This window comes from Chinchilla lanigera, unplaced genomic scaffold, assembly GCF_000276665.1.
Source record: "Chinchilla lanigera isolate Chin_1 unplaced genomic scaffold, ChiLan1.0 scaffold00015, whole genome shotgun sequence".
Taxonomy (NCBI): Eukaryota; Metazoa; Chordata; class Mammalia; order Rodentia; family Chinchillidae; genus Chinchilla; species Chinchilla lanigera.
This window is the reverse complement of record NW_004955416.1, coordinates 13,273,721-13,299,599: the sequence shown is the minus strand read 5'-3', so window position 1 is coordinate 13,299,599 and position 25,879 is coordinate 13,273,721. Positions and strand designations below refer to the sequence as shown.

The 25,879-nt window shown below is 43.6% G+C and overlaps 1 protein-coding gene across 3 annotated transcripts in view; it reads left to right on the top strand.

Moving 5' to 3' along the window:
* The first annotated feature begins 1,721 nt into the window (after nt 1–1,721).
* The window catches only part of Sh3gl3 (SH3-domain GRB2-like 3), a 146,591-nt gene continuing 122,433 nt past the window's right edge, over nt 1,722–25,879 (top strand). For 2 of the 3 annotated variants that reach the window (XM_005381462.2, XM_013512669.1), the window contains exon 1: nt 1,722–1,871. In XM_005381462.2, the coding sequence (XP_005381519.1) occupies nt 1,827–1,871 (45 nt within the window). In that variant the 5' untranslated portion in view covers nt 1,722–1,826. The remainder of the gene's footprint in view (nt 1,872–25,879) is intronic. The other variant, XM_013512668.1, reaches the window with a different exon arrangement.

The following is a 25,879-nucleotide window of genomic DNA, read 5'->3' as shown; positions in this document are numbered from 1 at the left end:
TGAAACCCTGACTAGTCCTCTGAACAAAACAGAAAGAAGAACATATAAATATAAAGAAAAATTAAGAAGAGGAAAAAAAATCTGTAGCAATGATGAGGAAGTGCAAAAAGTGTTTAAAGCAGCAATACAGTTGCAGACATTCAATGAGTCCAATCTCTGGGAAAAAAAAACTAAGAAAAGTCACGAACACTTTTACAAAGGAAAAATGTATATGTAAATTTCTCAAATGTGCAAATTATGAGAATATGATCTACGCCTCTACACGTGATAAAATTAAGAAGATAAACCACCAGAATTAAAATAGGAGGCTTGAATATGCTACCAATCATGGAAGAAACACCCATAAGTTTTGTTTTTTTTTAAATAACCTTCTTCCTTCTCATAGACAGCCAGATTGGTTTAGGGAGACGTTCTCTGAACCCATGCTGTTGAAACTACTCTTGGGCATGGAGAAGGTAGGCAGCTGTGTGTGGTCTACACAGCCCTGGTCCAGCCCAGGACAAGGAAGACCCACCAGGGCTTGTCCCCTGCTGGTTTTCTGCCTTAGGCAACAGTTACCCCAGTGGAGAGTCCATTCTGAGTGGAGCTGGGACTGCTGCGTAGACAGGTCACTGTGGCTGGTGTCAGCCAGCCCTTGGCCAATCAAGCCCAAGGGCTAACGGAGTCACCCTCTGTAATCCACGAGCACCAGGGTTTCTCCCAGCTCTGCTAGGTTCACACATTTCTCCCTCATCAGACTCAAGTCCACTCCCTCCAAGGTAATGTAAGGAAACTGAGGCACCTTGGCGTAACTTGCATGGTCATCCCCAGCATGAAGTCAGGGAGAACCGCTTGGGCCTGACGGACAGGGGACAGACCGTGAGACGTTTGTCCTGGAAAAACCCTACACCTGAGTGGACGCCAGGGCCCAGGTAGAAGCAGGAGTGAGCGGGGTAAGGAGGGTCCGCTAAATGAGACCTGGTGAGGGCTCCCAGAGAAAAACTGCCTTTAGGCGGATTCAGAAGGAGGCAGATATTTCTTTCATTGCCAAGCCTCGGTCGCCAAAGCGGGGCCAGCCGTTAGCAGCCTGGGTGCCTCGGAAGGCAGGATTCTGGGAAGAGTTGGATCAGCTATGTCCCGAGAGTCCATGCAGTGCTCCATGCCGCAGGCTGGGCCTCGCTGTGGGGGCGCTGACCAGAGAGCTCAGTGCCTAGGGATGCGCTAGACCTGTCAGCGGCCCGGGGCAGGGGGAGCCCTGAGTGCAGAGGAGGCGCCTTTAAGTGCCTCACAGGTAGCTGCTCTTACGCAGTTCACAGCATGTCACAGAGAGACCATAGGAACACAAAATCGCCCGGGCAGATTGCACCCAAAGCACTGTGTCCGGCGCCGAAGCAGGAGTCCTCCCACGACAATGCCCCTGTCCTTCCCCTTTCCTTCCCCACGCACCTTTCCGAGGGCCCCTTCCCTAAAAACAGACCTCTTCCGAAAACGCGCCGGGTGGAGATGGCGATGGTGCCGCTTTGTGAACAAAAGCAGGTTTCGCACCAGGTCCCCCACTCGACGCTGAGACCCGCCCCCGCGCCCCGCAGGGGGTCCTAGTGGCTCTGCCCGGACCGGGTAGTCCCCGCCGCGCCCCCAGCACGCGTCCTTCGGTCTCCACGCAACAATGCGGGTGGGCGGTGCGCGGCCTCATTTGCATACCGCCCGGCCGGGCCAATGGGCGGCGCGGGCTCTGCGAGCGGCGACCCTCGGCGCGCGCGCGGGTGAGCGAGGTGACAGCGGCCGGGCCGGGCCGTGGGACGTGGAGCCCAGCCCTGGGGACCGGCCCGCTCCCCAGCGCAGCCGCGATGTCGGTGGCCGGGCTGAAGAAGCAGTTCCACAAAGCCAGCCAGGTAGGGGAGCCCCCCGGAGGGGCCCGGGCGCGCGGGCCTGGAGGCTCCGGGCCTGTGGGGCTCGGGCTCGCTCCCTCCGGGTGCTGGCCCCCTCTGCACCCCTGGCCGCGGCACAGCGGAGGGGAGCGGGGGGCGGCCACGGGGTCTCGGGCGCACGGACAGAGGGGACGGGGAGGCCTGGAGACCTGGCGCCACCGCCGCCGCCACGCGCGCTGCAAGGGGGACCCCGGGGAGCTCCCCCCGCGGGCCTGGGTCGCGCCTGAGGGTGGCCACGCGCGGGGCACGCCCTGCGCCTCTGGGGTGCGGGTCCGAGGCGCCCTACCCAGCGTCCCAAGGGGCTTCCCTGCGGCGGGGAGACCCAGACAGCGGCGCGTAAACAAACAGTGCCAGACGCGCGGAGGCGCGGGGCACGGCGGAGAACCCGGCGGGGGCGTCAGGGAGAGCTTCCCGGAGGAGGAGGAGGAGGGGGAGTTGGGTGTGGGAGGAGAGGAGGAAGGGCACTGGGAGCGGAGGAAGCAGGAAAGCAGCGAGGCATGGCATTGTGTGCGTATGTGGTGACGACAACCAAATTTGCTGTCCAGCCTTGCGGGCTCTGCCAGCCTAAAACCTCGTATGGCGCCCGCCCCATCCCCGGCCTCAGTTCTGCAAGCCCTCAGGTGCACGGATGCCACTCTGAAGCAGTGCTCGCCCACATCCTGCTGCTCCCACCAATGGGCCAGGGAGGAACAGCCGGCTTAGAGGAGCCTCCTCCTTTAGCCTCCCACCTAGACTCAAAGGCAGAACCCCCCACCTCCTTCCCCAGGAAGTCAAAGATACTGTTGGGGCCCTGGAGGGGTTGTGGTGCTGTGCCGCGGGTAGGAGCTCCCGAGCAGGGGCCAGGGGGTGAGGGCAGACGTGGCCATTTGAGCTGGGCCTTCGAGGAGGCATTTAGATGTCAACATTTAGATGTCAAGCGGCCTTAGGACAGGTGCCTGTTCTATTTAGGGCCCAGGGGTTGAGGCCAAGATTGGAGCCCCTGACTTGGGGGTATATCCAGGGCAAATGGAGGTTTAGAAAAGTAAGTGAAAAACTTATGGTGTGCTAAACGCGAACTCTAGGGACACCCGCATTTAGGGACAGTGGTTAGCCCAGGCTTGGTAAGCAGTAACCACTCCACACATATTTTTGAATGAACAGAGTTTGGGGTGAAACAGTACAGGAAGGAAAGACATAGTAGAATAGGAGAGAGAAAACTGGGCGGGGGGATATTTAAAGGCGGGGCAATCCGGGGGCAATGCCGGGGGAATTGCTGGCAACTTGTTATGCGGGCTTTCTCACCACTGGCAGGGGATGAAACTCAAGTTTTTTTTTCTTTTATTGGGCAAAGACTTTATAGGTGCAAACCTTGGAGATAACCCAGACCTATGCCTTTGGTTGCTTCAGATCATTTTCTGACCACTGAACCAAATGAATGGTTGAACTCTTCAGAAGTTATGACCATTGAAGAAAGATTACGCCAGCCAGCGACAGGCAGTTTGGTTTAACTCTTTGTGACTTTACACGAAAGGAAAAGCCATCACATTCGCTCTGGGTTTACTAACAACATTTTGTCGATAAAGTGTTTAACAGATAAAATTTTAATCTATTCTAAAAGTCTTGCTAAGAAATCTTTTTTTTGTTGTTTATTTGTTTTTTTTTTCCGGTACCGGGAATTGAACTCACGACCTCGAGCTTGCCAGGCAGGCTGTGTGCCGCTGAGCTAAATCCCCAGCCCCTTCTAAGAAATCTTGCAATGCAACAGATTTTCTGGGGAAATTAGACTGGGATTAATAAAATAAGACAGCGCACAGTGATAAAAAATGCCAGATGTTCACAGATAACATTTTATTAATTTTGTTAATTAATTTTATCAGTGCATTTTAGATATACATAGTGATCACATTCATCATAGGGAATTTGTACCTGTACAGAATATATCTTGATTCTTCTTTACCCCATTCCCCTCCCCTCCCTTCAGCCTCTCCTTAGTTACAAAAGCTTTGTTTCCATTTTTTCCTTCTTTTCTCGTTGTTTTCTTTCCTCTTCCTTCCTTTACCCCCTGCCCCCTCCCTGGTTCCCTTCCAACATTTTCTTTCTATGTCACAATATCTATTATATATTTTGGTCCTTATTTACACTTTCAGTTTCTCACACCAGAGAAACAATGCAGTATTTGCACATGTGTGTCCGACTTATTTCTTTTCAGGATATGGTCTCAGATGCATCCATATATCTAGAAATGTCTCAAGCTTATCTTTCTTTATGGAAGAATAATACTCCATGGTATTAAAAAAACTACTTCTTTATTTGTTCATCAGTTGATAGGCATTTGGGCTGTTTGCAAGATTTAGCTATTACAACTGTGCTGCTATAAACATGGGTGTGTATGCATCACTGTGGTTTGATGCTTTTAATTCTTTTGAGAAGATACGAAGAAGAGGAATAGCTGGGTCTAACAGAAACCTGTAGTCCTAGCTTTTTGAGGAATCTCTATACTGATTTCCAGTATTTGCACCAGTCTACACTCCCACCAAGCGTGGAGAAGTATTACTTTTTCTCCACAGCCCCACCATCATTTGTTATTGGTTCTTTCTTTCTTTCTTTCTTTCTTTCTTTCTTTCTTTCTTTCTTTCTTTCTTTTTTTGTCTTTTTAAGACAGGGTTTCACTATGCAGTTCAGGCTGGCCTCCAACTCACTTTGTAGAGCACGCTGGGCCCAAACTCACAGCAATCCTCCTGCCTCAGCCTCCCAAGTGCTGAGATTACTGGTGTGAGCCATCATGCCTGGCTTTGATTTCTTGATAATAACCATTCTTTCTGCGGTGAGATGGAATCTTATTGTTGTGTTAATTTGCATTGCGTGAATGACAAATGATGTTGAACATTTTTTCATATATTTATTTGTCATTTCTACTTCTTCCTCTGAGAAGTGTCTATTTATTTCAGATGCCCATTTTTGGTTTGGATCTTTAAATTTGGGGTATCTGGGTTTTTTGAGTTCTTTGTATATTCTAGAATGTCATCCTTTGTCTGAGAAACAGCTGGCAAAATTTTTTTCCCACACTGTGGGTTGTCTCCACTCTGTTTGTGGTTTCTCTTGCTGTGCAAAAGCTTTTTAATAAGAGGGATCCCAGTTGTTGATTCTTTGTGATAGTTCCCTTGTGGTCTGGGTTTTGGTCATAAAGTCTTTGCCTACACCAATGTCTTCAAGAGTTCTACCCATTCTATCTTGCAGCAGATTTAGTGTTTCTGTTTTAGTATTTAGCTCTTTGCCATTTTGATTTTAGTGCAGCGCATGGTGAAAATCATGGGTCTAGTTTTCATCTTGGGCATGTGGAAAGGCATTTTTTCCAGCACCATTTATTAAAGAGGCTATCTTTCTTGCAGTGAAGGTGTTTGATCCCTTTGTCAAAGACAAGATGACTAAGTACGTCTCACAGACGATGTTTTAACGTTGGGTTTCAATTCATATAGAACTTTCCCAGGAGCTGGGGAGAGGAGTCCTGGATGATGTCAGGGGGACAGGAATTCCCAGGGATTTAGGCCTGGTTTGGCCAGTGGTCAGCTGTGTGACCTTGGAAACGTGCCTTACCCATCGGGGCATTGGATTTCCTCTCTGCAGGATGAATTAGAGGATTTTGAACTGTGTCCTTTTCTAAATTTAGTTGGTGATTGTCTTAGTTACTTTTCTCATTTCTGAGACAAAATACTCTATGCTCAAAGTTAAAGGAGGAAAGTTTTATTTAGCTCACAGTTTGTAGAGGTTTCAGTCCATCATTGGGTAGCTCCAAGAGAGGGTGGCACGTGGCAGAGGGGCAATAGTTCATGGTGGTGGAAGACAGCAGAAGCAACAAGAGAGGGGAAACAAGCCTCTTTCTGCCTCTTTTATCTTATCCAGACTGCTGGGATTAGGGTGGTACCAATCCAATCAGTGGACTGATCCAGCAATCACTCACCCTTAATCCCAGCACCCTTACTCCCAGCATTGCACTATAAATCAGTCACAAGTTATAGATTCAGCTGCCTCTGAAAAAGTTCCATCTAAATGTATATGAGGCTTTGAGGGGACATCTAGACACAAATGATAACAGTGATGATTGGACAACTCTATAAATATACTTAAAACCACTGGGTTGTACATGTCAATAGGGTGAATTGTATGGCATGTGAATTATATCTCAGTAACATGTACTTATATGTGCATGTGTGTGTATCTGTCCCAGTCCTGAAATTCTTACGGATTCACTTAAAATAATAAAGTGGATCTTTTGCAGATAAGAGTATTAGCACCATAGCAAAATGAGATCATTTTCCTCAACAATAGACAAGCTAAAATTACTTACAACCTCCTGCTTAACTGATACCTTACCTGTCTTTGACAAAAGATATCCTAACTTTACAGGGAATGAACTGTAAGCCCCAAGATTATGCACCATTTTGGCTGAAGACGGAGCCCAGCAGGACAGAGGATATGTAAACTAAGATGAGAAGAATTGCTAACAAAATTAAGTCAATTCTTTGCTTCAGCATTTGAAACTAGAACCCAAGTTTCCTGAGATTATAATTACATTTTTTTTTTTCTTGACAGGTTTGTTTATAGAACTGTGTACTCTTCTCTTGGTAGAGATGGAGCTGGAACTATTATAAATAAATACAAGTAGCTAAGGGAGGCACTGTGATTGCTTATTATTGGTCACAGAGCCTGACCAATAAAAACATAGCTCAAGAGAATTACATTACTGTTACCCCTCAGTGATTTGTGTTCATTATGTTACTTCCTGGTCATTTTTCTTGACAGTAGGTATTGTTGGTGAAGGAGACCAGACCACACTGGTGGACGCCCTGACCTACACACTGTACTAACACTCACCCTTACAGGACCATCTTGCCTCCTGGGTTTATTCTACATCCCTGTAAAAGTCCGGGGACCAGTTTCATCTCTTCTTCCCTCCTCAGACTAACCATCTCCCATGACATTCCTGCGGACTCCATGTTAAATTTCTTTTTGTCCTTATATAATAATCCCCTTTAACCACTTTCATGTGACTGAGCAACACAGTAGGGATAGGGATGCCTCTTAATGCATTAAACAGAAACATGGTAAGTGGTTATAAGGGGCCGGATCATATTCCCTGCAGTCACGGCCCAGGCTGACCATTGATGGATAAATGCTTCAGAGAAGGTTGTTCTTTGTAAACTGTGAGATTCTCCAGGGAGACAATGTCTCTTGTTTCACATTCTTATTAGAAAGATAAAAATGCACTTTACAAAATCCATAATGATTTATTTTTTCTGTTAGATGCATCAAAATATTAAAGCTAAAATATTCTTACTGCTTTCCACATAGACTGCTTGATAAAATAATCCATACAGTAAATCTATGCAGGTTCGAGGTGCTAGGGTAGAAGCTCCAATAAAATTGATTTGGATTTTTAAAAAACACCTGAAGGATATAATATCATCCAAACTGTTCTTACTCCTGATAACTTTGTATTCTATAAATATGACTCAGTTTACCAGTTGAAATCTGATATTAAAGTACATGTGAAGGCAGAGATTTTTCTCCCTTGTTAAGGTTGGTTTTTCAGATTTATTAGCAAATCAAATGTGAATTATGTTTGTCAAGGTAAGTGTGTTTGTGGGTGTCTGTTGTGTATTTGGGAAAGTTATTATTGGCATGTTTTACCCTGAAAACAAAACTGTCAGTAAACAGAATTAACATACTATTTTTAAATTTAATTAATTACTTAACTTTATGGTAATGAGGATTGATTGAATCCAGGACCTTCACACTGAGCTACATCCCTAGCCCCTTTTTATTTTTTAGTTTGAGACAGGATCTCACGAAGTTGCCCAGCCCGGGCTAGAATTTGTGATCCTCCTGCCTCAGCCTCCCAAAGTGCTGGGATTATAGGTGTGCACTACCATGTGTGGGTTTTATTTGGCTAAATAATAGGTGAACATACCCTGGAGATTCTCCATCAGCAAAATGTGGATATTTTGATTTAGCTTCCCAGTAGAAGTCTAGGATGGTGTTGAGTTGGCCGTGGGCCTGGGGAAGAGTCTGGGGGAAGCTGGAACAGAGAGGCGTGGCTATAGCTCTCAGCATTCTAGTTCTCTGAAAGCCTGCTCTGTGGACTCTGCCTTTGCAGTCCCCCCTTTGCATCCTCACTGCTTTTACCACAGTGCCAGCAGCCGGTGACCTTCCTGAGCCCACATGCCTTCTGCTTCCTTCCTAGTCTTTGAGCACTGAGTGAATCTTTCTCAAACACTGATGCCATCAAGGGTGTGGCCCACTGCACGCCTCCATCCATGGCAGAGCTGCTGCTATGTCAGGCTGCACGACTTGGGTACTGCTCAGTCAGTCTGACACGTGAGTCACAGCTTGTCATCTGCATTCCTGCTCTTTCCTGTGGGGTCACAGTTCAGGAGTCCAGCGTATCTGGTCACTCAGTCTGTGTGCTTCCAACACGGCCTCCTCTGTTTGTCTTGGGCTCTGCTCCTGTGGTCACATCTCTTCCACAGGCCGTTTCTTCTCCCCGGCTTGTTTTCATCAGCATGCAGATGTGCTCTTCAGTGTCTTCTGTCTTGCATGAAGAAGGAGAAACCCTCCCTTAGTCTCAGGCTCTCTTTATCTCTGACCCATTTCCCTCCTCACTTAATCCATGCAATGCACGGAGGAAGAGAGGTTTTTTGTCTCTGGTTTCTTGTTACCGTTCTCATCTCAGCCCATTCCAGGAAGTTTTCTTCTGCAGTGCCTGAAACCACACTGGAGTGAATCTCCAGCTCCAAGCATGATGGCCGCTTCCCCATCTGAATTCTCAGCAGCACTTGACCTGCAGGCTGGTATTAGAGCACAGTGCCTTCTTCACTTGCCTGGTTTTCTTCTGGGCTCCGTGGCTGATCCTTCAGGTCTCTCTTCATGGTTTCATGTCTGTTTGGCAAATCCTGGACTATCCCTGTGCTTGGGGACTGCTTTTCCAGGTTTGTGCTCTCTCCTGCAGATGTAAATACAGTGTATAACCACAGTACCCTCTAAATTATATTTCTAGCAATCTAACTCTCTGAGTCACCTCTTTCCTTGGATATTTAAAATGATCTGAAGCTCTGTATGTTCAAACCTGAGCTCTTAATTTTCTTCAATTCAACATGTTTTTCTGTTGGTCTCAAACATCTGCTTAGCTGCACAGGTAAAACAAAACAAAGCACAGCAAAACAAAACAAAAACAAAAGCCAGGACTTACTGATTTCTTTCTTCTTATCCTCAGTTCATGAGCACATCCTTCCTCTTGGTTCATCTTTGCAAATATATCCTTAAACCATTCACTGACTATCTCTGCTGCTACTGTCCTGGTCCTGACCATCATTGCTTGCCCCCTATGGCTGCAGTAGCCTCCTACCTCATTTCCAGTCCTTTGTAGTTTCTACCCAGCTATAACCTACTTACCCAGTGGCCTTTCACAAATGTATTTCAAGTTAGGTGTCCTGGCACTTGCCTGTGATCCCAGTACTCTGGGAAGCAAAGGCAAGAGGATTGCAAGTTTCAGCCCAGCCCAGCCCTGCCAATTCAGTGACTTAGTGAGACACTACAAAAAGTCCCCAGGAAAATACACACACACACACACACACACACACACACACACACGTCTCAAAACTAAACATAAATTGTGGGGAGGCCATGGAGGAAAAAATTTCTCAAATGCTGTTAGTGGGACTGTGAATTAACAACCATTATAGAGAAGAGTATGGAGGCTCTTCACAAAACTAAAAATAGATCTACCACATTATTCAGCTATTCTGCCTCTGAGTATATATACAAAGGAATTATAATTAGCGTACCAAAGAGAGCTACCTGCACATGCATTTATTGAAGCACATCTCCAGTATCTAAGATACAGAATCAACCTAAGTGCCCATCAGTGGATAAATGGGCAAAGGAAATGTGGGGTATACATACTATAGCATAGTATTCAGCCACAAATAAAAATGAAATCCTGTCATTTGTAGCAAAAAAAAAAAAAAAGGATGCATCTGTACTATGTTGTGTTAAGTGAAAAAGCCAGACTATCTATATGTGCTGTATCATATTTAGAAACAAACAAACAGTCGGCCTGAATGTTTACAAGTGCTCAATACTGTAGAGCAGTACTCAATACTGTAGAGCAGTGAACCTTTTAGAGACTGAGTGCCCAAACTGCAACCTCAAACCTACTTATTTATCACAAAGTGCGAACAGTTCAATTAAACCCGAATACTGAGGTTTTAGTTTAGAAAAAACAACTGTTATCCCATGCTCTCCTGCTGGGCAACTTGGCTCATGTGCAGAGAGAGGGCTCTGTGTGGCTGCTGCTACATGTGTGCCATAGTTTCCCCACCACTGCCCTAGATAGAGGTTGGTAAGGAAGGATATGTGTGTGTCTGTGTTGTGTGTCTGTGTGTGTATGTATGTATATAGAGACTGGGTTTCATTAGTGCATGCTCTAGGCATGTGTTCAAATATCGCATTAAGGCCATTAATATGTATAATTCATACATGTTAATAAAAATAAAATAATTTTTTAAAAGAAAAACAGGTATCTCAAACCATATCATTCATCTGCTGTGAAGTTTCTGTTGGTTTTCAGTAGCATTTAAAATGAAACCCAAACTTAAAATGTTTCTCTTGGTGATGTTCTTTGTTCTGACATCTACTTTATCTGATACTAAGGTAACTAGTCAGCCTTTTGAGATATATTTGCATGGCATCTGTTTTCATCCTTTTGCTTTCAACCTGACTACATTGCAATATTTGAAGTGTGTTTCTTGGAAACTGTATATAGTTAGGTCATGCTTTTCAACCCACTCTTCAGTTTGTCTTTTCATTGGTATATTTGAACCACTTATACTTAATGTAATTATTTACATATTAGGGCTGAAGTCTGCCATTTTATTTATTTATTTATTTATTTTAGCTCTTTTGTATTTCTTTGCTTTTTAACTCTGCTTTCCTATGTGTTAATTATAATTTTTTCAAATTCCATTTTCATTTCTATATGAAGCTTTTCCATGTTATCTTTTTATATAGATTGGTTGGTAATAGGTATTCTAGGAATTACATTATATGTACATAACTTAGCATTATCTGCTAATGCCTTCATTTTACCAGTTTCAGTGAAGTGTAGAAAACCTACTTTCCTTTACCTCTCATTTCTTCCCCCACATATAATTTCATTAAATGCTTACTTCAATACATTTGGAAGCACATCAGGAAGTGTTATAATCTGGTTACAATTTGTGCTTTAGTCATCAAACATAATTTAGAAAACTCAAGAGGAGGAGTCTATTACGTTCACCTATATTTTTCTTTATCATATTATTTTTTCCTTCTTGATGTTCCAGGTTTTCTTCTTTTATTTTTTCCTTTCCATTTCAAGAACCTTCTTTAGCCATTCTTTTAGAGTAGGTCTGCTGGTTAGACATTCTCTTAATCTACCCTCCTCTGAGAATGTCTCAGTATCCCTTTCATTCCTGAAGAATATTGCTGTGGATATAGGATTCTGGGTTGGTGATTCTTTTCTTTCACACTTCAAAAATATTGTGGCAAGTTCTTATTCTTCTGCCCTCTATGATGTTAAATAGTAGAAGACCATTAGCCTGAGGTTTTCTGAATAGTATGAGTTCCTACATGTAATGAACTGCAAGCTAATTTAGTACTTAAAACAAACAGAAATCTAACTTAAGAGTGCAACAAAGAATAGAGTTTGAACCAATCACAAACAGTCAAGTTTTAGCCAATCACAAGTAGCCAGACCATATCCAAAAATGTCAAATACCAGTCATACCGTGCCCAAATAAGGCAGCCACCCTAGCTGTAGCCAGTCAGGTGATGATTCCCCTTTGCTTCTATGTTCTGCTTATCAAAGCTTGCACTCAATGGCTGGGCAGAGCTGTCTGAACCTTTTATGGTTCTGAGTGCTGCTCAATTAGTTTTTGCTCAGGTAGGCTCTGCTAAATTTAAATCATCTTTTAGCAGTGATTTTGGATGAGAAATTGGTAGGATTCCTGTTATTTGCTTCTAGAAGTTAGGTGTTATTTCTTCAGTGTTTGCAAAATTTTTTGTGTGTTTAGCTTTTAGAAGTTTCACTATGATGTATCTCGATGTGGATTTCTTTGGCTTTATCCTGTTTGGGGTTCACACCACTTCTTGGATTAGTAAGTTTATGTCTTTTGCCAAACTTGGAAAGTTTTCAGTCATCATTTCATTGAGTTCTTTGTCATTTCATCATGTCATTGAGTGGTTTTTCCTTTTTTCTTCTTGTGGGAGTCGGAAGATATGAATGTTTAATCTTTTGTCATAGACTCACATTGTCCCTGAGTGTCTGTCTTTTTCCCACCCCAAGTTTATTTTCTCTGTGTTGTTCTGATTGAAGACTTTATACTGTTCTGTCTTCCTGTTCACTGATTCTTTTATCTCCTGCACTGTGGGTGAGCTGCGTGTTGTTTTTTATTTCAGTTGTTGGATTTTTCAGTTCTAAAGTTTTTACTTGGCTCTGGTTTACATCTTCAATCTCTCTGCTAAAACTTGTTTTTCATTTATTTCAAGCTTGTTCACAATTGTTTGTTAGCTCCTTTAAAATCTGTGTCATATTTTTAATGGTTTTCTTATCTTGATGTTGGTGTCCGTTGATTTGCTTTCCTCACTCAACTTGAAATCTTCCTGGTTCATGGTATGATGAGTTGTACTTAATTGAAATATAGGCCTTTGGGGTCGTAAATTATGAGATCTTTTTTACACATCTGTTTGTGCTGGTTTTATTTGACACCACAGTGATGGGAAAGGGTTGGCATGACCTTGTCATTTCCATGTGGGGGTTCCCTGTACGACTGTGTTGACTTTGAAGGTGGGGCTCCTCCTTACTATTGAGGACTGTGAAAGTTCTGGCTTCCCACTAAACCCACACTGACACCACTGTGTCTAGGACAGATAGAGCAGTCTTATTGTCACTCCTCACTTGGCCTCAGCTCACACTCTGGAGGGGCAGTTTCATTTCCACTGGATGATGAGGGAAGTGCTAGGCCTCCTCCAGTACCACCCCAGTGGGCACAAGGAGGGACACATTATTATTGGTGGGAGTGAAGTCTAGGCTCTCCATGTGGTCTTCACTGACACCAAGGGTGAGGCAGGTGGGCTTAGTGGTGCCTTATGGGCATGAAGGTCCCAGCTCCTCACCTGAGCTTCCCTGATCCCACCCTAGGGTTGAGGTGGGGAGAGGGTGTTGAGTGACCTCATGCCATCTAGGCAGGGGTGGAATCTAGTCTCCTACCCACCCTTACTCCTGTGAATGGGCTGGGGCCACACCTTGTTCTTCGATGTTTGGCTGAGGCAGAGCAGTTGCTGTCTAGAGATTTTCTGTTTTGCAAGGCTTCCCCTTGCCTGGTCTGTTTGCTAGAGGGCGAGGATCTCTGTGGGGCTTTTGCTTCGATGCCCAGTGGCATTTCATGTTACCAGCTTCTTCAGCTGTAAGTCTTGCATATGTGAAGGAAAGACCCACCAATATGTCATTTTAGGGTCTCAGAGTTCCTAGCCAGAGGCTTTTCTGTCTCCACCTCTCAGATTCTTTTCATGTTTGTGCTGTTAATAGTGCACATGAATTTTAGTTGTAGTTAGTGGAAAAAATGTTTAAAAGTACATGTCCTATGTCTTTCCTGAAGCAAAAGTCCTCTTTGTCACCAAACATTAAATCCCTTCTTAGCTGTTATTACTGTCGGATAATTTCTTATCCCATTTCAGCCCTGTGGTCTCCCAACCCCTTCAAACAGTGCCTTGCACATAGTAGGTGCTTAGTAAACTCTTTACAATGTTGAATGAACATTCAGCAAGTACTGGTAGTGAGTTGGGCCTGGTTGGCCTACTTCTGTGACTCTCAGCTCAGCATTTGCCTCAGTCTTCTTGATTTGGATGGGTGGGGTATACAGCAGTGCTCAGAATTCAGATTTTATATGTAATTTCCTAGGTTTTTTTTTTTTTCTTTTTTGGTACTGGGAATTGAGCTCAGGACCTAGTGCTTGCTAGGCAGGCTCTGTGCCACTGAGCTATATCTCCTGCCCCTGAGTTTTGAATATTCATAATTAATTTAAATTTCTAAAAAGCTGTGGAGGCTCAAAGAAACATGCATGATGAATTAATGTGGTCCACTACCAAAAGGGTGGCACTGTTCTATGCAAGCTTCGATAAGCACAGATTGTTCCAGGGGTTCATGCACAGGGTGCCTTTTCTCTCATGTTTGAATAGTAGAAGAATAACACTTGTTTGCCCCAGGGATGCTCAGGAGCTAAGGGTGGTCTCTGCAGAGATGGCCCTTGGCTTTTCGAGGGAAATGATCCCGAGACCCATGGGAAGGCAGATGGTCAGCACTGAGCATTTGGTGGCTCACTGCGGTGCCATCTCCAGAAGGAGCAGATTGGCATAATGCGGTGACTGCAGTGTGCTGGGCCTGCGGGCAGAGAGCCCTGAAGTCATGATGCAGAGCTGACAGCACTGAGTGGGCAGAGCAGAGGAGGGCAGGCTTAGCGTGAGTGGGCAGCGCTGCACAGTCCCGGGAAGGGAAGGGGAGTCACAGCTTCGCTGGCAGTGACCTACTTAGGACTCTTGGGAGTAAAGGCCTCGGCAGTAGGTGGTTTCTAACAAGACAGACTGAACCTCCTCCTTGCTGGTCTCCTGGGGCCTTAGCACTTCATGAGTATAAGTCTTAAAACACTTATAGAAATATGGCTCACTAAATTTATTTTTAAAAAAGTTAACTAATGTTCTTGAATTTCATTTGTCCTGGATCCCTACTATTCAAATTGATGTTTTGAGTCCATTGCTTTCTCCAAGAGAAGAGCAGTGTTTAAAAATCAGGGTTATGGAGGAGCATCCTAGACTCAAGTGATTCTGTAAGGTTAGCGCGTCCTGCACACTTTCCACAGGGTGGAAATCGAGTTCCGTCGCTTGGCCATGAACAGCAAGGGTTTGGGTCCTCCAAGGCCGCAGCTTCACTTCTTTTTCTTGCTTCCCACAGTGCACTCCTTTCCTGGGGAGAGTGGGTGGAGGCCCAGGTTTAGTCTGTAGATGTGAGAGTGAGAATAGTCAGGAAAACAACTTTTTCCTGTCAAGAGAGAGATAATCTCCGTCTCTGTCCTTTTTTTTTGTTTCTGTCAGTAGTGCTAAGCCAGGTAAATTAAATGTGCCTTTCATTACACTCCACTCTACAGTGTTCTTTATTTATCTGTCTGTATTCGTACAGTGCTTATATTTGCAGTACATGCAGATTACGACCATCTTGAGGAGTGGGTGCACGTGTGTAATACAGCCTGGTTCTTTTTTTTTTTTTTTTTTTTTACTCTCCTTCCCTTTCCCTTCTGCCTTGTTCTCTCGTCCCCTAAGCCCTCTTTCCCCCATTTTCATTCTTGTTGATATTATTACCCTTAGCTCATGTTTATGACATGTAATGCATTCATTGAGGTTATTAGGTTCATGGACGTGGCATATTTTTGGTCTACATGTTCCCCTCCACCCATGTTCTGTTGGACCCCTTCCTGTTTGCAAGAGGTCTGTTCCCTTGTCCCCTTGTATCCATCCTTTACTGTGTTCCTTGTTTGACTTTGTCTTACTCAAATGACAAATATTACACAGTATTTAAGTTTGTGTGTCTGATTTATTTCACTCACATGATATTTCCCAGGTGTGTGCATTTTCCTACAAATGTCTCAAATTTGTTCTTTCTAACCGAGTAGTATTCCATTCCACATAGGTACCACATTTTCTTTATGCAGTTGTCTGTTGATGGGTATACAGGCAGCTTCCAGGATTTAGCTATTATGAATTGTGGTGCTATAAACATTGGTATGCACATATCACTGTAGTTTTTTTTTTTTTTTCCTCTGGTACTGGCAACCTTGCGCTTGCCAGGCAGGCGCTGTGCCGCTGAGCTAAATCCCCAGCCCCAACATGTATCACTGTAGTATGATGTCTTTAGCTCTTTGAGGAAGATTCTATTGTATTTTGAAGCTAACCCTCCAGGAACTGAGCCTCTGCTCGTGCTGGTGAAAAGTGCTTTGGACTAGAGACGGCAGGCCTGCATTTGAATGAGCACTGCTGCACCTTTGTACAGCTATGTGTTGCTTTGCTCATCTGGAAAATGGGGCACAAATAGCCTTACCAGCTGGCTCCCAGGTCTAAGTGAGGAGATCCAGAGGACTTTGTCAACAGAAGTGAAGTGTGAGAGTGAAACTCATCGCCAGGGGAGGTAGCCTGGAATTCCAGAAAGACAGTGGGATTTGGAGTTGGGAAAATTAGGTGACTTTGGGAGAGCACCTTCACTTTCCTTCACTTTCCTCCTCCCTCAGGTGGGCCCCTGGTACCACTATCAGCGGTGGTTCACAGGAGTTTCTGTTCGCTGAGCACTTTTTGTTTGTGCTGACTGCAGTCGGTACTTAGACATGCACTTAAGCGTCCCGCCGCAATCTGCTGAAGTACTTAGTATTTCCACCATTTAACAAATGACAGCAAATGAGAAATTTCAAGAAAAACAGCCCTTGAGAGAGAAAAATGTCAGGACTGGCTAATTCCTGGAGATCTCACTTGTAAATGTATCAAGTGAATGTGGAGGTTCCTGAGGTCAGGCGATGCTCTCAAGTTTGCAGAGTGATCTCATCTTTGAGCAGAGGCTTGGACTCAGCTACCACGAGGGCCTCTACGCTGGGCATTGTTCCCTGCGTTCCGAATGTGGTTTCTTAAGCGTGAATGAATGAGTGCAGGAGTGCACAGGCTGGTGAACTAATTCTTCTGCAGGACCGAGGGGTGAGCTTTGCAATATTTTGTTGCCATCAAAGTTGCTTTAAAAAAGGAGATCAAAAACACTAAATTTGTGCTTGAATGTTTATTTGTGTGCATTTGGTGGTGTGTACTGTCCTTCCTGGTGCTCCGCAGGGCCATAGGGAAGTGCTCAGGGAGAGTCTGACGCCACGGTGCCGGAGCTGCTGCTTTGGCAGGAGGTCGCTCTCTCCTGCTGCTGGGCACATGCAGGGAATGTGTCCCAGCCTGGGCCTTGTGTGTGTGGTTTTCCTCGCTTCCTTTTCTGCCTGTCTCCTGGCTGCTCTGGGCTCTGAGGCTGACAGCCACCCTGCCAACATGGAAGACCAGCAGACCACACCCTCTGTCTCTTCTGGAATCTCCCACATTCCTCCCTTTCTGGCTAATTTGTAGCTTCTTATTCAGCATCTGTCTCCTCTTTTTGTGTAGCTTAACAGTCCCAAACATCCCTCTTGTCTCCCCTGCACTCCATCCTCACCACATGCTCCTGCTTCCCAGGGATTGCCGCTCCTGCCTCCCAGAACTCTGTGCCTTGTGGCCACTGGCATAAATTTGACCTGTCATCTGCCTTGGGAGTCCCCAAAGGCATTGGATAGGCTCTTTAATTTTATGTATGGGGCTGTGCAGTTCCTTCTAGCATCCTATCCTCTGCGCTAATTGCCTCCTTTCCCTTCTCATTTTTCAGCAGCCCTGCACCCATGCACTCCTTTTCCTGTGCTATTATTTTTGCCTGGAGAAACCCCTCCCCACTTTCAGAGCTCAGCCTAGGGCAGCTCGCCTCTGCCCCCTGCCTCCTGAGCCCTGGTGCACAAAGCCTGATAATGGAATGTTTTGTTGAAATTATTTCGGTTCTGTCCTGGGCCTTGCATACTAGACACTGCAAGCTTTCTCTCATGTGGAGACTTCTTGTGCAGAGCAAGGGTTGGCACACTTTTTCAGTGGTCTTCTATTCAAAACTCTTAGAGAAATCTGAGGCTTCTGTGCTCCTAATAGCTAAAGAACTGGGATGTTACGCCAAGAGTAAGCTTTTTCCTTTATTGTGTTAATTTTTTAACTCTGGCATCTACTTTGTCTTGAGCTTTGGCTTTTATAAATAAGTGATAAGGAACTGAGATTTTTAAAAAATTTTATTTTCATATTCAGGAAGTATGTTTTACAATCAGCCAACCATTAATGTGCATTGATTATTTTAGTAAGTAGTTTTATTTTGCAGAGGTTCTGGGTGCTGGGCAAAGTATTTTAGAGACAAGGTCTCATTGAGTCGGTACAAAAACTCATCAAAAAGGTGCTATTATTTTTATTTTTTATTTAAAGATTTTCTTTTCAAAATCGGGTTTCACTGACATTTTCATGCATGCACACAATATACCTTGATCATGTCCATCTCTCCTTTACCTTTCCTTACCTGCCTGTGAGACCACTTTGTCTTAGCGAATTGTCTCCCTTCTACCTTTGTGTCACCCCCCTCCCCCACACACATACACTCTTGCTCTTGGACACCAGAGCAACTGAGGTTTGGTGGGGTCAAGTAAAGCTTTCAAGTAAAGCTTGCCTGAGGTCACAGAGCTGGGGAGTGATCTTCCCAGGAATCCAGGAGGGACTTGTGTGATTCTAAAGCAAGGTCAGCAAGTACTTGTCACTACTGTATGAGATAAATCTGCCCCTCAGCCTCCTCCTCATGATTTGGATTCTGTACCTACATTTACGGTGCTTTCATCATTCATCTGAGCCAGATGTCACCTGCTGAGATTCTGTATTATACGGAATTATCTAAAACAATAGTTGGCAAACTGCAGCCTATGGGTCAAATATGGCCATTGCCTATTTCTCTGTATATCTCTTGAGCCTCAGGTTAGCTTTTATATTTTCTTTTAATAATTGAAAAAAACCCAAAGGAATAAAAACATTTGGCAACACACCCTGATTACATGAAAGTAAAATGTCAACATTTTAAATAAAGTTTTATTGGGATGTAGCCATGTTCATTCTTGTTGTCTGTGGCTGCTTTTGTACAACAAAGGCAGAGGTGAGCGGTAGTGTAAAGAGCGCACTGCAGTGAGTGCCAAGCCTGAAATATGACTGTCTGGTCCTTTTCAGAAAAAGTGTGCCAACCCCTGCTCTGGACAAGAAGTCTGGGGAACTGACATGTTTCTAGACCTGTTTCTGGAGCCCCGACCAAAATGCTAAACACATGTCTAAGTATATAGTTTGTGTGTGCATTTTTTGGAGGATCTCCATATGCCTAACAATTTACTCATTCTGGTGACCTGGGAAGCACCTGACAATGGAATAAATTCTTTTCTGGTGGTGCTGGGAATTAAATCCAGGGCCTTACATGTTGTAAGCAAGTGCTCTACCACTGAGCTATGTTCCCAGCCCTTTATTAAATTTTTATTTAAATTTTACTGTGGGACATAGTCTCACCGAATTGCCCAGCCTGACCTTGAGTTTGCAGTCTGCCTGCTTTTGCCTTCTAAGTACGTAGGATTATAAACTAGCACATACCTGTCTTGGAATGTAATCTTCATTGCTCAAAGTTAACCGAGCACCCAAACTCATGTCTGGTAATGTGTCATCCTACTGTAGCATGCTGAAGCCTTCTATCAGAGTATGGTTATGCACAGTAGAGTGGTCGTTCAGTCAGTGACGGGTCACATGTTTGTGGTGATACTGGGGTGAACATACCTACGGCACTGCCAGTCATAGAAAAGCAAAGCGCAATTAATGGAAAGTACATGGTGCTTGAAAATGACAATAAGTTACTGTTCTTGGTTTGTATATTTACTATATCATACTTTCTAAAGCAGTCTCATTTCTTGTTTCCTGTGTTTCTGGACTACAACATTTTTCAGTTGTGCTTAATTCAATCTTGTGTTTTGATCATTATGATCCTGGGAACAGTAAGATTGTATATATTATTTTACATATATGTATACATGCCTAGGTATTTATGTATATATGTGTATGGAACAATATGATTATATCTACATATAATATATATATGCACCTAAGTGTGTGTGTGTGTGTGTGTGTATACATACACCAAATGACTTAGGTCTGTAGTGGGCTGGACCATCTAGGCTTATGCAGGTACACGCCATGATGTTCACATGGTGAAATCTCTTAAGCTTCAAAACCAAGAGCAGCCAAAAAGCAGGGAGAAAAGGCAAGGGGCAACGTGCCATGCCACACACGCACTCCCACGTGTGCAGGTCAGATGAAGAGTGTGGCCTTCCACCAGAGCAGCAGACAACCTGAGTACATCTGAGTGCCCCTGTGGGTGCCTGGAAATGGGGTACGTACAGTAAAATGCAGTTATCAGCACGTGTCCTGCTGTGACATGACAACCATGAGGGAGTGTGACAGTACCGTGGAGGAACGACCGTAGAGCGTTTACTTGGGTGGGACTCCCCTGCACTTGCACAGGGAGCTCAAGAAGTGCTGTCTGTGTGCTGCCTTGGCGTTCTTCTGGACACCTCATTTCGACTGATTCTATACTGCAAAAACCGCCTGCCTCTGTGGCTGGGTTTGCTCCTCGTCCATCATCTTGCCCTTCTCCCTTTAATGATTCCAACCCTATGTTGCTTTCTCCTTTGCTTTATTTTGAAAAAAGTCCAATTTGTTTTTCCTGCCAGTACTCCACTGATTTTTCCCAGGGCTCAGAAATAATTCTTAGGGTGATGTCATTTTCGTGTTTATCTTTCCTGTCTAGCATGACTTTGATTAAGTATGCATATTTAATTTGTGAAGTGTGTTCGGAAGGAGTTGATCATTGTCTCCCCTTGAAAGGGCCCTGGCCAGGGTTAGCCTTGGTTAACCTGAGTCAGTTTGTACAATAACAGTGGAATGTTTTGGCTTCCACTGGGGCAGGCATGAATTGTATGTGTTCTATAGGCTTTTCAGAAAATTTATGCTGAAATTATGTGAACCAGATGGTACTCTTATGAGTTGCCAGACATGCATACTTAAAAGAAATATGGTGCATTTATTCTTCTTGGGAGACTTCAGGGGGTTCTTTGGGAATGGAAATCAGCTGAAATTACCTCAAATGAGAAAATCTTTGGAGCTTTTCATCAAAATAAGGAGTGTAATATCAGAAGGTCAACATAGATTTTTAATTTTTAAATTTTTAAATTTTTTGTCTTTTTGAGACAAGGTCTGGCTATGCAGTTCAGGCTGTCCTTGAGCTCATTTTATAGCCTAGGCTGGCCTCAAACTCGCGATGATCCTCTTGCCTCATACTCCTGAGTGCTGGAATTTCAGGCCTACACTACCACGCCCGGCTAAGCATAGATTTTTTTTAAAGGAACAAATATTATTGGATTGATTTAATTTACTTGTCTGAAAATGAAAAATTCCACGGAGCTAGGTAAAACAAGTCACAATCCATGATACGTTTTTTCTTTGATAAGGCTATTGACTTGTTTACTTAGGACTCTCTGAGAACTGTTATAGTTTGGATCAGAAATGTCCCCCAAAGGACAGAGGTAGGGACTTCCGTAGGGTGATTGGATCATGGGGTGCTATACTTGCTAGTGGGTGAATCCCCTCATGTGTTCCTAATTGAATATACTGTTAGGAGGTGAGGCCTGGGTGAGGAGGTGGGTCACTTGGGCTATGACCTGGAAGGGTGTGTTTTTGTCCTTCTTCTCTCTCTGACTCTTCCTTGCTCTCTCTGCTTCCGGCTACCCTGATAATGAGCAGCTTTCCTCTGCCATACCCTTCTGCCATGATATTTCTGCTGTGGAACCAGCCAGCCACGGACTGAAACTGTGAGGCAAAGCAGGTACTTCCGTTGAGTTGTAAATGTCAGGTGATTTCCAAGCTGACTGTTACAGGGACACTTTGAGAGTGGGTAGATGTGAGGCAGTAAGGGAGACTGTACATGTCTCAAGCGATGAATGGGAGTAAGGAGCAACTAATGAACCCAAAAGGTGAAGAGATAGGGTCTAGTTGCCCTGAGGAGACAAGGTGTAGATGGGCTGCAGATGATAGAAGGGGCTGAATTCAGAGAGGATGACCATTTGGTTTCCTCTGGGCAGGTTGAAGTTGCAGACCGATTCTAGTTCAGTCTCAGCCCAGAAATTTGGGATGGCACTTTCTGGGGACTTTGGGGGAAATGTCTTTCAGTGCCTCAGTTTTCTTATCTGCAAAATGTAGTTAATACCTCAAAGCACAGATGTATTTATGAAGCTTACACAGCATTTGGCTCAATTCTAACTTAAGGTTTTGAAAAAGTATGTATTGAAAGAGCTTTCCACATCATATGTGATTTAATGAATGATGGCTTTAGTATAGTTACCCTTTGGTAGGGAGCTGCGTAAGGTATTGGTTAAGGGTTTGGTCTCAGAGTCACAGAGACCTGACTGGAGTTCCAGCTCAGCCATCTCAGCGGCTGCATGACTGTGAATAAGTCACTCCTCTTCAGCAAGCCTCAGTCTCTCCTTTTTGTACAACAGGGCTCCAACATGTGGACTCACTTTGGGGATGAAATGAGCTAATGGAGGTGCAGGGCTGAGCACAGGCCTTGACACATAGAGTTATGACCTAAATGCTAGCTGGGGACTTTCTCAGCTGACCTCCTCTACCCTGGGACAGAAAAGGAAATTCCGCTGTATAAAGCCAAATTTTGCAAAGTTATGTTTATAAGCCAACTGCTCTTGAACATGCCTTCTTTATATCCTGTCAGAATCCTTTTCTAGGCTTCCACGGGGCAGAAGCCCAGTGTAGGTAATGACTTATTTCTCCCAAGGTCCTTTCCACCCATTCATGATAAGACATGTTTCCATACTGCATGCTTTAAGGTCTGTTTTTCATGTATGATTTATGGGCTAGATGCACCTGCTGTCCTTGGCTAAGTGGAGTGCTGCCTTTGCCACCTGCTAGCTCTGTGCTATGGCATATAGTTGTCCCCTCAGAGCTTCATGTGCTCGTAGGTGGGGTTTTTGGGAAGTGACTGGATCATGGGGGTGTGATACTGGATTAGAACACTAATTGGTTTAGCATCGTTTTAGGTGTAGATGATGGAATTACTGAAGAGGGAAGACCCACCTTGGGTGTAGTGGCATCAACCAATAGGCTTGTAGCCTTGACAGAGTAACAAGAGAAAGAATAAGGAAGTCTTGTTGCTTTCTGCCTGCCACATAGTATGGACTGTTTCTTCTCTGTGATGCCCCCCTGCCATGCCGCCCTGCCTTTGAGCCAGCCAGCTGTGGGCTAAAATCTCTATAAACTGGGAGCTAAAAGGACTTTTCTTCTTTTACCTTGTGGATGTTTGGTATTTTTTCCCAGCAGCAAGAAAGTAAAAAAACAAGCATGGGAAGGCAAATGCCTTTTCTACCTGTGTAGGTAATGTTAATTTCATTTCCTTTATGTATATGCCCAGTGGTGAGACCTCTGGGTCATATGGTAGTTCTATTTTTGGTATTTTGAGGAACCTCCATATTTTTCTCCATAATGAGTGTGCTGACTTACATTCCCAACAATGGCATATAAGTGTTCTTCTTTTTTTACATCTTCACTATATTTGTTATTTTTTTATCTTTTGAAAAACTCCCTTAATCTTACTACTCTTCAGCCATTATTGATCTTTTTATTCCTTTAGAATCTATCAATATAAATTCATATTTCTATATCATTGTAACCAATAGTGACAAACCCCATTTTTATCATTGTTCTAAGGAAAATTGCAACCCAGAACCAGGCCACTTTGCAAGTTTTATCTCATCTGTTTGTGCCTTATAGATTAGGGAAGTAATTCCTATCACAGGGCAGGGTGTGTGTGAAAACATGCTGAAATTATTTCCAGCAGGTAACTTTGGGAACCAGGGTGATGTGGCACTAGGAGATCAGGTGGGCATTGCATTTCCAGTGTTTTGCCACTTTTGCTTTATTGAAGTGGAGCTGCAATCTACTTTCATGCATACCCTGCTGATTTGGTATAGTTTGCTTCAGAAATGTCTTAATTTATTCAGGTTTGACTCAAGTCAAACCCTGTCATGGTGTGATGGAGTTTTAGAGACTAAAAGATTGATTTTTTTTTCTTACAAAAGTACCTCCTTTTATATGTGCAGAGAAATGTGTGATTCAGGTTTCATTGAAAAGAAGCTATTCCTGCCGTTTTTCTCAATCCAGCTTGTGGTATTAGAGTTAATATTTTCTATACGAGACCATTCTACTTGATAGAAAAATATTGCAAAAAGTCACTAGAGGAACATTGGGCACTTCTGTGGGGGAGTCATACTTAATTTTCTTTATGAAAATAATTATGGCTTTGTCAAAGAGGGGCAGTCATTTCCAATTTATTACTCAGGAAAAAGGTGATTAATTTATCCTCTCACCAATAGTGTTTGAGAGCACCTGCTTGCCATTTCTTTTCCAACACTGAATATTGTTATTCATGTTTGCCATTCTGACCAATTAGAAACCTGTTGTTTTGGTTCATATACATTTGTTTCAGGTATGTACTACTAATCTAAAATCAGAGATTCTCCAAAGATGTTGAATTTATTTGGGAATGGACATTTCAGTGGGAATACACACACCATAGTAAACCATGAGCATATTCATGGAGGTTGAGGCAACGTGACATTAAAATTTTTTTAATAATTAATTTTATTGGTATAATTTAGATATACATAATGAGTATATTCATCATAGAGACTTTGAACCTGTACATGATATATCTTAATACCTCTTTTTTTTCCCCCATTCTCCTCCCCTCTCTTCAACCCCTCTTCAAGGGGACACTTTTAAAGATAAAATGAGAGTTTCATAAATTAATTTGAAACAGTTATTCTTGGTGACATTGATCAATAGCAAGGGTCACAACAGCTCAAGGATGGACATGCAGTTGATGGGCAGACATCTTTGCAGTAGTTTCTGCGTAAGGTTGCCCTGGTGCAAGGCTGTAGCCCTGGCAGGGACTTTTGTGATAGATCTTGTTTTCAGGCATCTGTGCATGAGATCTCCTTCTTAACCTCCTGGCTTCGTTTAGTTTTTGTTAAGATTTCACCCAAGTAACTCTGTTTTGATTCTGGCAACTTCCCAGTGCTGATAATTTGCATTTCTTTTGTGCATTTTCCTTTACTGTCTCCCATTTGTCTTTTAAAAATTTATTTTCATATGCCAAATAATCCAGTTATTACATGTCTTAAATGTTTTATTTAGTTGTAATTGTGTTGTAATTGTATATTTCTTGTTTGTAATTTTTATTATAAGTTACACTTTGGACATAAAGTAGCCCTTTTATATAGTCTACTCTTCTTTATCTATTTAGGATTCATATTACTATGTAGATTGACCCTCCCAGGGTTTGTTTGGAAAACTCTCTAGTTTCTATAAATATTTATCTCTAGATACTTCTTCAGGTTCTGGGAGAATTTTCTTAAGATTTTTTTCCCCTAAAGTCTCTGACTTCATTTCTCCTGATATGTGAGCTGATTTTTCCGTGCTATTTTGTCTTTAATTTGAACAGTTATGTTCTTTGAATAGAAATCTTGATCTCAATTTGTCCTTTATCACAATCTAACCTGGTATTAGGAGTAAATGAATTGTAGTCACATTTTCTTCTTCTGCTTTGCTGGTTCTGAAGGGCATACTTATGTTTGTTTCTCAAACTACCAGCTTTCTTCATGTGTCAGATGATTTTCTCCCGTGCTCTTAAAAGAAAGTGGCCTTAGTGTGTCTAGTTTCAGCAGGTAAGATCTGCTTTGTCAGCCCAGACAAGGTGAGAAGAGAGAGGCTTACACTGGAAGCTTAGCTTCTCAAAGGACGATTGTGAATGCTTCCAGGAGCAAAGAAGGCCTTGCCCTAGACTTACGTTGCCCAATACCACTTGCTGTGATGAGTGGGACATGTTAGGATCCCAGCTGTGACTGTGATAGCCACTAGCTGCACATAGTTACTGAACCCTTGATATGTGGCTAGTGCAACTAAGATGTAATTCTATAATTTTTAATCAATTAAAATTTAAATGGCCACTTGTGGCCAGTGGGTATGTATTGGATCACATAGTCACTGAGTTCTGGGACCACATATGTTTTGTTTACTACGGTGTTCCTGGCCCCAGTTACTGTCACATGGAAGACACTTAATATTTACAAAAATGAATGAACCCCCATCCCTACCTTGAGAGTGTCTCACCTTTGTGACAGCCA